We start from the raw sequence: 13798 nt of genomic DNA, 5'->3' as shown, positions 1-13798 counted from the left end.
AGATTTTCCTAATCAACTAACTCAAAGGGCTTTGTATTATCTCCAGTATAAAATCTTAACTCATCTGTTTAGCTTCTAAAGCCCTATACAACCCAGACCCAATTTACCTTTCTGGACTCACTTGACATAATTCACCTTCCCATACTCTGAAAATCAGCCAAACTGGCCTTCTCTCTGCTTCTCACTCACAATACTCCATTTCTTGTCTCAGTGCTTTAGCACTGGTCAGTTCCCCATGCCTGAAACATACTCTCTCCTTGCCCCTGCCTCACAGAGTTCCGATGCTCCTGTTTCAAGTTTTATTATGTTGTTTTTTCATATTACAAATGTTTACAGATTATATGCTTTCTATGAGAGGTCTCTGGTAATAGAATAAAAAAAATAAAGCAAAACAATACAATGATATCCTCTGAATGTACATATAGCATTGCACCAGCCTCCCTACCTCTCAGTTTTTTTTAAATTAATAGAAATCTATTTTCTCTCCCTCCTAGTTCCTCACCCTATTGAAAAAAAAGAGAAAAGAAAAACAAATTCCTTGTAACAAAGATTTATAGACCAGCAAAACAAATTCCCTCATTAGCTATATATAAAAATACCTGTCTCATTCTGCACCTTAAGTTCATTACTTCTTAACAAGGCTGACAGCATTTTCCATTATTGGTCTTTTGAAATCATGGATGATGATTATATTGACCATAGTCCTTATAGCTTTTAAAGATTTTTTTTTTACAGTGTTATTGTCTGAATTGTTCTTCTGGTTTGACTCACCTCATTCTTTCGCAGTTTGTAAAACTTTTCAAAATTGTTTTTATAACATCATTGTTGCAGTGTAAATTGTTCTTCTGGTTCTCTCACTTCATTCTGCATGAGTTCATATAAGTCTTTCTATGTCTCATTCTTTGATGTCTTTTGGGAGTACGTGTGGAATAACTGAGTCAAAGAGCATGTACTATTTAGAACCATCTATGTAAAATTCCAATTTTTTTTTCCAGAATGGTTGTACCCATTCACAGGTCCATCAACAGTACATTAATGTGCCTTTTTTCTCCCATAGAGGAGGTAAATTCTTATTTTCTAATTTGTAATTATTTGGAACATTTTTCTTTTCTTTTTTGTAATTAATTTACTTTTACTTTTCAACATTTACTTCCATAAGATTTTGAGTCCCAAATTTTCTCTCTATCCTCCCATCACCCCAAGATGGTATGCATTCTGATTACCCCTTCCCTCAATCAACCCTCCCTTCTATCACCCCCCCTCCCCTTCTTTTATCCCCTCTTCTATTTTTCTGTAGGGCAAGATAGATTTCTATACCCCATGCTGGTATATCTTATTTCCCAGCTGCACGTAAAAACAATTTTTAACATTCGTCTTTAAATGTTTGAGTTACAAATTCTCTCCCTTCCTCCTTCCCCACACACCCTCACTGAGAAGGCAAGCAATTCAATATAGGTTATACATGCATAGTTATGCAAAACACTTCCATAATAGTCATGTCGTCAAAGACTAATTATATTTCTCTCCATCTTATCCTGCCCCCCCATTTATCCTATTTTCTCCTTTGACCCTGTCCCTCCTCAAAAGTCTTTGCTTCTGATGACAACTTCCCCCAATCTGCTCTCCCTTCTACCATCTCCCCTTCTCTTATCCCCTCTTCCCCCCTACTTTCCTGTAGGGTAAGACAGATTTCCATACCCAATTGAGTTGTGTGTGTTATTTCCTCCTTAAGCCAAATCTGACGGGAGTTAAGTTTCATTCATTCCCTCTCACCTTCCCCTTCTTTTCCTCCACTGTAAAAGCTTTTTCTTGCCTCCTTGAGTGAGATAATTTACCCCATTCTACCTACCTTTTCTTCTTCTCCCAGTACATTCCTCTCTCACCCCTTAATTATATATAGATTTATAATAATATAATTATAATAATTATTTATAATAATATAATTATATATATAATTAATATATAGAGGTAGAAAGAGAGATATATACATATATATATATATATAGAGAGAGAGAGAGAGATAGAGAGAGAGAGAGAGAAAGAAAGAGAGAGAGAGAGAGAGAGAGAGAGAGAGAGAGAGAGAGAGGTAGATAGAGAGATAGATAGATAGATATCCCCTCCAACTACCCTAATACTGAGAAAGGTCTCATGAGTTACAAATATCATCTTTCCATGTACGAATGTAAACAGCTTAGCTTTAATAAGTCCCTTATGATTTCTCTTTCCTGTTTACCTTTTCATGCTTCTTTTTAGTCTTGTATTTGAAAGTCAAATTTTCTGTTCAGCTCTGGTCTTTTCATCAAGAATGCTTGAAAGTCTTCTATTTCACTGAATGTCTTTTTTTCTCCTAAATGCTCAGTTTTGCTAGGTAGGTGATTCTTGGTTTTAATCCTAGCTCCTCTGACCTGCGGAATATCATATTCCAAGCCCTCTGATCCCTTAACTTAGAAGCTGCCAAATCTTGCATTATCCTGATTGTGTTTCCACAATACTTGAATTGTTTCTTTCTAGCTGCTTGCAACATTTTCTCCTTGACCTGGGAACTCTGGAATTTGGCTACAACATTTGTAGGAGTTTTCCTTTGGGGATCTCTTTCAGGAGGTGATCAGTGGGTTATTTCCATTTCTCTTTTGCTCTCTGGTTCTAGAATATCTGGGCAGTTTTCCTTAACAATGTCTTGAAAGGTGGTGCCTCAGCTCTTTTTTTGATCATGACTTTCAGGTAGAACAATAATTTTTAAATTCTCTCTCCCTGGTCTGTTTTCCAGGTCAGTTGTTTATCCAAGGAGATATTTCACACTGTCTTCTATTTTTTCATTCTTTTGGTTTTGTTTCATAATTTCTCAATTTTTTTTGGAGGGGGGAAGGCAGGGCAATTGAGGTTAAGTGACTTGCCCAAATAACTCCTTTTCCATTTGGCCAATTCTGCTTTTTAAGACAGTCTTCTTATTGGCTTTTTGGAACTCTTTTGCCATTTGGATTAGTCTATTTTTTAAGCTACTATTTTCTTCAGTATTTTTTGGGGTCTCCTTTATTGACTCATTTTTCATGATTTTCTTGCATCACTCTCATTTCTCTTCCCAATTTTTCCTCTGCTTCTCTTACTTGATTTTCAAAATCCTTTTTGAACTCTTCCATGGCCTAAGACCAATTCTATTTTTCTTGGAGGCTTTGGATGAAGGGGATTTGACTTTGTTATCTTCTTCTGATTCTATGTTTCGATCTCCTTTGTCACCAAAGTAAGATTCTAGAGTCTGAATTTTTTTTACACTGCTCATTTTCCCAGCCAATTACTTGATTTTTTAACTCTTTGTTAAGATACAACTCTGCTTCCTGTGTGGAAGGTGTACTGTCCCAAGCTTCTGGGGTTTTGTGCAGCTGTTTTCAGAGATAATTCTAGGGACCTGTAAATTTTCAGTTCTTCCAAGGTGGTATGATCAAAGGAGAGGTGTTTACTTACTACTCTCCTGGCCTGTGAGTGACCACAAGCACTCTTTTCTGCCTTGGCACCATGAGGATGGTTACCTCTCCATCACTGCCACAAGCTCTATCATGCCAGCACTCCTTGCCCCAGGACGACCACCCAGGACTGCAAACCAGATCCAAGCATAGGCAAAGCAAGAGAATCCTGCCTCAGTGCCAGCAAAAAGATCCCTGCAATCCCCCACTGATCAGCCACTTTATCCCCCCACTGTGTGGGGCGTGAGAGCTCCAGAAATAGCCACTGCCACTTCCGCCGCCACCCAAAGTCTGGGGCCAGACCACATTCCTCTCTCATCCAGGTCCAACAGACCTTTCCTATGGACCTTCTAAGTTGTCTTTGGCATTTGTGGGTTGAGAAGTCTAGAAACTGCGACAGCTGCCAGTGAGTCAGTCCCCTGAGGCCTGCTCCAGGTTTGCTGGGGCCTGGTCTATGCTGGAGCATTTTGTGCTGGACTGTGCTCCTCTCTTGGTGCAATGTTGTCTCAGGCTGGAATTTTTTTTTTACTCTGTCATTTTGTGGGTTCTTCTGCTCTAGAATTTGTTTAGTCATTTTTTACAGGTATTTGGAAGGCTTTGGGGGACAGCTAAAGCAAGTCCCTGTTTTTACTCTGCCATCTTGGCTCTGCCCCCACATCTGGAACATTTTTTCATATGGCTCTGGATAGCCTAGGTATCTTCCCTTAAGAACTGTTGATATCCTTAGGTCATTTATCAAATAAGGAATAACTATTATACATACATATTTGAATCAATTCCTTATGTAATCTGGAAATGAGACCTTTCTTTGTGAAACTGGTTACAAAGGTTTTTCCCCCTAGTTAAATGTTTCCCTTTTAATCTTAGGCTTATTGTGTTTGCTTGTGCAAAAACGTTTTAATTTTATGTAAACAGAATTTTCCATTTGATCTTTTGTGATCCTCTCTATCCCCTGTTTGGTCATGAACTTTCTTCTATTCATAGATCTAGCATGTAATTTTCCCCATGTTTTAAAAATTTGTTTATGATGTGACCTTTTATATCTAGGTCACCTGTTCATTGGCAGCTTATCTTGGGATAAGGGGTGAAGTGTTGGTCTAAATTAATTTTAGCTACACTGCTGTACAATTTTCCCAGCAGCTGTCAAATATCTGACAAAGCATCAGAAACTCTGGCTATAGTAATAAAACAGGAAAAAGAAACTGAGGAAATAAGTAGAGGTAAATAACAAATAAAACTACCACTTTCTGTAGATGATAAGATGGTGTACTTCACCTTTCAACAGCTCTGAATGTCATCAATCAAGCCACTGGCTCAGCTTTGACACTCGGCACTTTCTCAGCACCTTCAGTCATCTCTTCCCTTTCAGGGGAGGGTGGAACAATAACTCCTAAAAGCTTCCTTTATGAAAGTCTCAGAACTTTCCAGATAAGGCTTCATTTTCCATGAGACTTCTTGGTTTCATGATCCCAGCTGGATAGCTCCAATTTTAGAACCTCTCCTTTTCAGCTTCCTTTTGTATAATGCTTTCTCCAGTTAGGCTGCAAGTTCTTGAAGGCAGGGACTATCTCTCTTTTTCTTATTTGTAGCCCTAGCACTACGCACAGTGTCTAGAACATATTAGGAGCTTAATAAATGTTTATTGACTGATCTTTAATGAGTCAATTAAAAATCAATTGAATTAATATCTTATAGATATAAAATTAATCCATATGATTCATTAGCATTTTATATAATACCAATAAAAGCCTGGCAGGAAAAGTCAGAAAGACAAATTCCCTTTAAAATAACTACAGAACATATAAAATACCTGGGAGCCTACCTACCAAGATACACACATTATATTACTAGAAAGCACTGTTCATGAAAATAAAGAGATACAAATAATTGGAAAAATACTAATTGCTCAAAGGAAGCACTTATTAATACAATAAAAATGACAAATTAATTTACTTATTCAATATCATATTAAACAAAAGATTATTTTATAGCAATAGAAATTTTTTTAAAAAATTCATGTGGAGGGTAAAAAGGTCAAGAACCTTAAGGAAAATAGTGAAAAGCAGGTATGAAGTGGGGCCTAGCAACATCAGATCTCAAACTACATTTCAAGTTCTCAAAACAGTTTGGTACTGGTTAAAAAATAAGAGAGATAAAATCACTGGCACAAATTTATTTAATACCTTAGTTTTCAATGAACACAAAGATCCTAGCTCTTAGGATAAAGATTCTCTTCCTTTGAGATACAACACAAGTCCCAACTTCTGCACTCAAGTCCTCCACTAAGTCCTACTCCAATGTCTCATTGTCATATGGAAGGGACTTTACTTTTTTAAAGGCTGGGCCAGCAGAAGGTAAACTCTTGACAAGATTTATCATGGTGAAAAGGCTTTATGTTTTGTTCTGGCAATAGTCACACAGTCTATCTTCTGAGTACAGTCAAAGTCAAAGTACAGAAAGACTCATCATGCTACTCAAAGGGTAGTTACTTGGTGATGAATTCATTGGTAAAGGCAATCCATGAAACAAAGTAAAACACCAAATCACCTCTAGCCCTGTGTACCAAAGGTTGGTAAGACTCACTGTTTTCATACCTTCTATGAATTTTAACCTGGTTGTTATTACTCTAAATGTGAGATTCTTGTTCAAGGATCAAGTGCTGAAACCAACTACTGGAGGAATGAACATATCCACCTTGATATTCTTGTTATAAAAGAAACCAGAAGAACAAAGGTGTACCCAAAGAGAAACATGACTCACAGATACTTCTTGGAAAGGCAAATAAAGGAAGTAGAGGAGCTGCTTTTATTATATACCCCCAAGCAACAAGATAAATCACTTCACAGAACACTTAGTCATCAATATTACAGTGCTCATGATATTTAGAAACAGATTGTCATTAAAAATAATACTTTATTAATTTCTATTACGAACTAAAAAGGACACCCTAACCTAAACCTACGATTTGATATTCAGCTACTGCATTGCAAAAGTGGGAAATGTAAAGACAAGGAGATTTATAATGGAAAGGATGGGACAGACAATAAGGAATGAACAAGGCTGGGCATAGTGAGCACCAAATAACATAAGTGAAACTTATTACATATTGATAGACAGGAAAAGACTTGCTTTGATGCAGGAATCATCTCTGAATCATCTAAGTATAGTAAGACCACTTGCTTACTCGGGCAAAGGTCAGAATTAGTATAAAGTTAGAAGAAAAATGAGAAAAAAAAAGCTTGTAATTCAAATAGCTAAAGACAGATTTATTTAAATATGTTACTGATCTGCATATAGTTGTTATGGTCTTACTCTGTTTTTCTTAGTTCCCCCGCTTGGAATATTTTATTACCATATTAGATCATTTCATTCAGTTTGTTATCTTCTATTTATTCATATTTGCAGCCTTAGTTTTTGGATTGGGATTTTGTGCTCAGGTCAGTCCCTCTGGCACTCAAGAATGAACTGAATAGGTCTTGTTTGGAGATGGATCCCAATGCTAATACAACAGGGTGGTTGGAATTAGATTTCACTCTTTGCCTCGATTCCCGGCTTTCCCTCAATTATCTGATGGTCAACTGCTGTTTCTGGCTTTCTTCATAAACAATTCCCAATTGGTAGTTGGCTACATCCTTGGCTGAGACAAGCACCAGTGATATTTAGTAGATCAATGGTTCTCAAACGTTTTGGTCTGAAGAACAATACGCCCTTAAAAACTACTGAGGGTATCAAAAAAAGTTTGCTTACTGAATTATCCCTATCAACATTTACTATTAGAAATAGAAGCATCTTATTATTATAAAAACTGTTATAATCTTGTGGATCCTTGGAAAGGGTCATAGGTACCTGAAGACTATACTTTGAGAATAGGTCTTGTAGACCATACTATTTTAGGCTTCCCTAGCACTGTTACCCAGGTACTGAGTTGTTCCTATCTTCTGTGGCTCCCAGTGGTTCAAAGACTGTATAGCCAAGTCCTATATCCTTGTGCAGTGATCAACAGGATCTGACCCCAGCTATATGATTAACTGTCCTCATAGTGGCTTTACTCTGCTGGTTGGCTTCAGGACCATTTGTTGGAAGGCTGCACTAGCTTTTCTGGCAGGACTTCTTTCCCTGGAATTACCAGCTTCCAGTCAATTTACAATAATTCGCATTGGCTTCCTTTCTACAACCCTTCTCTCTGTCTATACTGGCTTCTCGACATCTTTTTGTACAGTTTTGGATAGAATGCAAGAGCTTAATACTGTTTATTTTCAGTTTTCTTTATCATTGTTTTTCTGGAGTTCTTTTCAGATATTTATTGGAGTTCATGTGGGAGAACTAGGCTTCTCTACAACCTTTCCCATTACCATCTTAACTGTCTGTATGAGTTTGAATATCATTTATGCAACATTCACTCAACTACTGTTTTATATTGTTACTTAATGGTTATGTCTAGAAATTTAAAAGTACTTATTGAGTTTCTGTTGTATGCTGAGCCCTATCCTAGGTACTGGGAAGGACCTGAAGAATGCATAAAACTTCTACTATCCAAAAGCTCACAACATATTTAGAAAAACAGAGTGACACAAATGAAACAACAGTAAATGAGGGCTAAGTTATGGTACATAATACATATGTGAATAGGAGTCTTGAGAAGACATCACAATTTAGTAAATATTACATCAATACACAAATGAATGAATTAATGTATATAATGTGTTGTCTTTCTCTAATGAAACTGTAAGTTCCCTAAAGGAAGAAGTATCTTACAAAAAACCTAAATTGTTAAACTGGTATCCCATCATTCAACTGAAAAAATATCTAGACTTAGCTTCTTCTGCAAATGAATCCTAAAGATATTTTGATAAGTAAACAAAACAATAAAATTTAAAGCGGAAGTTAAAAACATTTATTAAGTACCTCATGTGAAGTCTTTTATTGGCTTTACATTTTTTAAAATGCTATTTTAATTGAGATAAATTATTCATAAATGTCATGGTCTCATCTGCACCTCTCCCTTCATTATTCTAGATGACTATCCAATTGTGTCTTCACATCCTGGGTCCTCCTATGAACCTTCTGTAGAAAATCTACCAAATGGGCTCAATATCTTCTTCTGAGTATTTTATTATTATTTTTGGACACTAGGGTAACTTCCAAATTTTTCTAGATACAAATATAACTATAGCTACAAGAGTGACTCTTGGACTGTCACTTTCTCTCGAAACACAGCTCCATACTTTCTGATAAAATATGAATATAGTGGTTTGTTAACATAGCAAAATGAAATTATGACAAGAAAATTAGCTGTTGTGACATCTGGTGGTGATATTTTATACCCCCCTAATATATAATTTGAAATTTTGCCACTCAGTTGAATGAATGACATTTGGTCTGTCCTTTCTGTAAATGAATCTCAGACACCCACCAAAAAAAGCTAATAAAAATGTGAAATTGTGTTTCAAATTCTGGATGAGATACACGCATACAGATATATAGATACAGTTGTAGATATATAATTGCCAGAAACAAAGTGAAACTGAATTTACTTGGAACTATGAGAATGTTTTGACAAGAAAGAGCTTCAAATTATTCCCAAAATGTTGACCCCTACTGTTTTAAGCAATCTAAAAAAAACTAATTAACAAAATAAATAATGATGAAATATAAATTCTGCCTACTCATAATAAAGAGATTTCCCACTACAGAGCAAAATACTTATTTCATAAATAATATTAATTACAAATGATCTCCAGTGTAAATCTAACATGACTGAAAAATAGCACACCTGGTTCTTTTTCTAATAACCTCCTTTTTGACACACTGAAGGTACATGGGAAAGATACATTTACAAGAGTGTCAGGAAGGTCTCCAAGATATATAAATACATAGGTGATCTTCAATTCACAAAATTTCTCATAGTTTGAGCAAAGTGACAACTGTGGGCAAGTTAAAATATTAGTTGATAACTTTTTCTTAAACCTATTCCTAAACCTGGTTCCAGAGGATTAGAGGATTTCAGAGTTGGAAGGGTACCTTAAGATTATTTAAAATCACATTTTCATTTTACAAATAAGGAATATGAAGCTCAGAGAGGATAAATAATCTGTCCAAGGTCATGCAGTAAGTAAAACTGAGTTCAAGCCTTCTGATTTTAGAAACAGAGCTCTTTTTATTAGACTATAATTATTGGATGTAGACATGCCAAAACCATTCAAACTACTTCTCAGATGCTGTAAAGATGCTTAGGTCGACACAAATATATCCTAAATATACTTAATGTCTTACAAGATTACAGGAGTACACAATAGACATCAAATATAGGGTTGGTACCCCCCTCCAAAAAAAATGAATTCAGATTTACAAAGTTGAAGACTCTATAATCTAAAGAAAAAAATAAGAACTTCATGCTTTTAATGTGTAATAACACACAACTCAATGATCTAGTCCCATGGAGTCTTTCTTATCTCATCTCCTAATTTCAGAATTGAAAGTGTATGTAAGCAGCCTCACAACCTGCAGTGTGTGAGGTTTGGGAGTCAGTAAGAACCAGGTGGTCAACTAAGCATTTCAACCTGTATCACACTCACTTGCTTTCTTCATCGAGCAGATGGAGGAGTCCTGTTGGTTTCTTGCTAATGAGATTTATGCAGCCACTATTATCAATATAGTCTATATTGTGCCAGCTGATACCTTCAGTTCTATATTCCTCCTAAAAAAGCAAAATGATAAGAACAATTTTAAATGCCTTGCACAAGATGAAGATATTATTCAGGAAGAATTCAGTATGTTAAGAAATCTTTAGCAAGTCCACATGCAAATCTAGATATGAGCTGGCAGGAGCTCCTCCAATGAAAACCTGTTTAATTGAGCAGGACCTAGAAATATCTGTCATGCCAAATCTAATGCCACAGAGGTGACAAAAACTATCCCACCCAAACTCATAGATGGAAGAGTTTTCAGGAAGAATTCTAACTAAGCTACAGCCAGGTTAAGTTTTTTGCCTTTTGCTTTTGCACATATGAAAAGTCACAGTGCAAAGCTGAAGGTGAAGTATATATGTGCATAAGAATCCAAACCTTTGTTTGTAAGAGCAAGATACTGTTTTGTGCTCATAAAAGCTGTCAATTTACCAATAAAGTAACCATCATCACTACTGATAAAAGATACAAGAAAGGTTAATAGTTCAAATCAGTTTTGTGGCAAATAAAATGGCTTAGGAGATTTCAAGAAAGAACAAGCAAAAGAAGGATTCAAACTCTAGAGAGGCATAAGAAAGGAACAATATTAAGGTTTAAGAGAATTCCCTGACTGGCTGAGTCCCAACAAGTATTCAATATCTCAATAACCTAAGACATGTTAGGGTTTTTTTTTTGGTTGTTTTTTTTAGTACTGAAAATCTGAAAGCAAGTCTATATCCTCTATGCAACCTGAAGCTACAGATGAGGTCACTAGTGAGCAAATTTTTCAGAGGCATATATGTGATACTTAAATTGGGGAAAGCTGGAAACTTATAAATTCCAGTCTTAAATTTTTTCTTCAATTAACAAGCATTCATTTTCTCTTGCTACCCAGATAATGTACTTCTCCCTGTTACTCCACTATCTTGGGTAATGTCTCCTATGTACTCTTTCAATAACAAAACTGTCTCTATTCTGAACTGCCTGTCCTCTACTGACAACAGGAATTTCTAGCTGATCACACCCAAATCCTGCTTTCTTTAAATTTGTTATCCTTTATTATCTCCCTGGTATTTGTTTATAATTACTCTCTCTCTCTAAGCCTCTTTCTCCCTCCCTTGCTTCCACTATGCCCTTTAGCAGCTGATGGTAGTGTCAGTTAGTCAATTTGTTGTTCAGTTGTTTTAGTTGTGTCTGATTTTTCATGACCCCATTTGAGGTTTTCTTGGCAAAGAAACTGGAGTGGTTTGCCATTTCCTTCTCCTGCTCATTTTACAGACAAAAAAAGTGAGGCAAACAGGGTTAAGTGACTTGCCCAGGGTCACACAGCTAGCAAGTGTCTGAGGCCAAATTGGAACTCAGAGAGATGAATCTGACTCCAGGTTGGGCACTCTATCCACTGTACCACTTAGCTGCCCCCAAATGACCACTTAATAACTAGAGACTATATACCTGTTAGACATTCAAAGCCCTTCGCAACCCAGTCTCCTCCACCTACCTTTCCAGTTTTCTTATACCTCACTCCTCACTGTGTACTCTTTGCATAAGAGTATACCTACCAAGAGTTACCTAGAGATTAAATGAATCTAATTAAACAGTTTGTAGAAATAAAGACAGACCCAAATAACTGGAGGAACCTTGACGGATAGGTTAAGCCAATATAATAAAAATGGCGATATTATCTAAATCAGTTTACAAGTTCAATGCTATCATCAAAAAACCAAAAAAAACAAACAAAAAAAAAACCTCAACAACAACCAAAAAAAACCTCCCCAAAACGCATTTTACAGTTAGAAAAAATAACAACAAAATTCATACAAAGAAACAACAGGTAAAAAAAAGGTAGGAAGGAAGAGGGTCTAACGACCAGATCTCAAAATGTACTAGGAAGCACTCATCATTAACATGACTTAGTACTGCTTAAAATAAGAGCAAGAGTTCTCACAGTCTAATGAGGAAGACAACATGCAAACAGCTTATTTACAAATAAGATACATAAATTGGATACCATCAACAGAGGGAAGGCACTAACATTAAATGGGATTAGGAAAGGCTTCTTGTAGTCAGTAGACTTTTAGTGAAAAAACCCAATGCAATTGCTACTTGCAGAAAAATGTCCCACCACCATCATTAGTGCCTATGTTTCCATCATGACAAACTCTGAAGAAAAATTTTATGAAGACCTGGAGACCCTTATCATCAATGGGCCAAAAGAGGACAAGCTTATATTTCTGGGTGACATTAATGCTAGAGCAGGCTCAGACTACCAGACATGGCAGGGAGTCCTTGGAAGGAATGGAGTTGGAAAAGCATCAGCAATGGTCACTTGCTACTTAAGACTTGTACATCTCATGACTTTCACATAACCAACACTACCTTCTGTTTACCTAAATGCAGTACCGTTTCATGGCTGCACCCTCACAACAAACATTGGCGTTTAATAGACTAAGTGATTGTAAGGAGAAGGGACAGACAGTACATGAGAGTAACAAAGGCAATGTGTGGTGCAGAGTGCTGGACTGATCATAATTTATCCTCTCCAAGTGAATATTTAGCTTTTCAATAAAAGTGGCAGCCTCAGAGCAAAATGACTACCAGAAGAATTAATGTCAACAGATTAGATCACTTCTCTGAGCAGGAACAGTTTGTTGCTAAGTTGGAAGGGAAGTTAAGCCAACACACAATTAGCAACAGTGGAGCAAAAAAGGAGTGGACAGATTTAAGAGATTGGGTGTACAACACTGCATTTGTTCACCTGGGTCAGAACACCTGCAAACATCAAGACTGGTCTGATTAAAATGATGTGGAAATTCAGAAGCTGCTAAATGAAAAACAAGAACTCCACAGGGTTTATCAGCAGGATAGTTCATCCATTTCTAAGAAGGCAGCATTTAATTCCATCAGAAGCAAAGTCCAAGCAAAGCTTAGAAAGATGCAGTAAGAAGGCAGATGAAATTCAGTTTTATGCTGACAGTAACAATCCAAAGCATTTTATGATTCCCTGAAGGCTATTCATGGGCCGAAGGCCTATGGTGCAGCTTACCTATTCAGTGTTGATGGATCCACATTGTTTAGTGATAAGGACATGATCCTAGAGAGATGAGCTGAGCATTTCCATTGTGTTCTCAACAGACCATCATCAATCAATGCTGAAGCCACTGACTATTTCCCTCAGGTTGAGGTCAATCCCTCCCTAGGTGAAGTTCCAACTGAAGAAGAGGTTTTGAATGCCATCAGGCTCCTTTCATGTAGTAAAGCACCTGCTGCTGATACTATTCCAGCTGAGATTTACAAGGTGTGTGTGTGTGTGTGTGTGGGTCGACTGTTCACACAAAAGCTGACTTAAATTTTCTGGGTTATATGGCAAGAGGAGGTTATCCCCCAGGAGTTCAAGGATGCCTCCATCTCTATAAAGGAAACAGATTGTCCTGTGACAATGACAGGAGAGGGTTTCTCTCTTAGTCACTGCTGGCAAGATTCTTGCCAGAGTCCTCCTTAACAGGCTGATCTTTCACCTGGAAGATGGTCATCTACCTGAGAGCCAGTATGGCTTCAGAAAGGGTTAAGGAACAGCTGATATGGTGTTTGCTGCCCAACAACTCCAGGAGAAAAGCCAAGAGCAGAACAGAGGTCTGAACACAATGTTTGTAGATATGACAAAGGCCTTTGTTACTG

General features: G+C 36.9%; 1 protein-coding gene across 1 annotated transcript in view; it reads right to left on the bottom strand.

The window, feature by feature from the left end:
- Positions 1 to 13798, bottom strand: part of MYO9A (myosin IXA) — a 272260-nt gene that overhangs the window by 137879 nt on the left and 120583 nt on the right. Inside the window, exon 11 of the mRNA XM_036734161.1 lies at positions 10034 to 10155. Within this exon, the coding sequence (XP_036590056.1) occupies positions 10034 to 10155 (122 nt within the window). The remainder of the gene's footprint in view (positions 1 to 10033; positions 10156 to 13798) is intronic.

This window comes from Trichosurus vulpecula, chromosome 8, assembly GCF_011100635.1.
Source record: "Trichosurus vulpecula isolate mTriVul1 chromosome 8, mTriVul1.pri, whole genome shotgun sequence".
In the NCBI taxonomy this organism is placed as follows: Eukaryota; Metazoa; Chordata; class Mammalia; order Diprotodontia; family Phalangeridae; genus Trichosurus; species Trichosurus vulpecula.
Note: the sequence above shows the minus strand (reverse complement) of the source record. Positions and strands in the feature narration are given on the sequence as shown.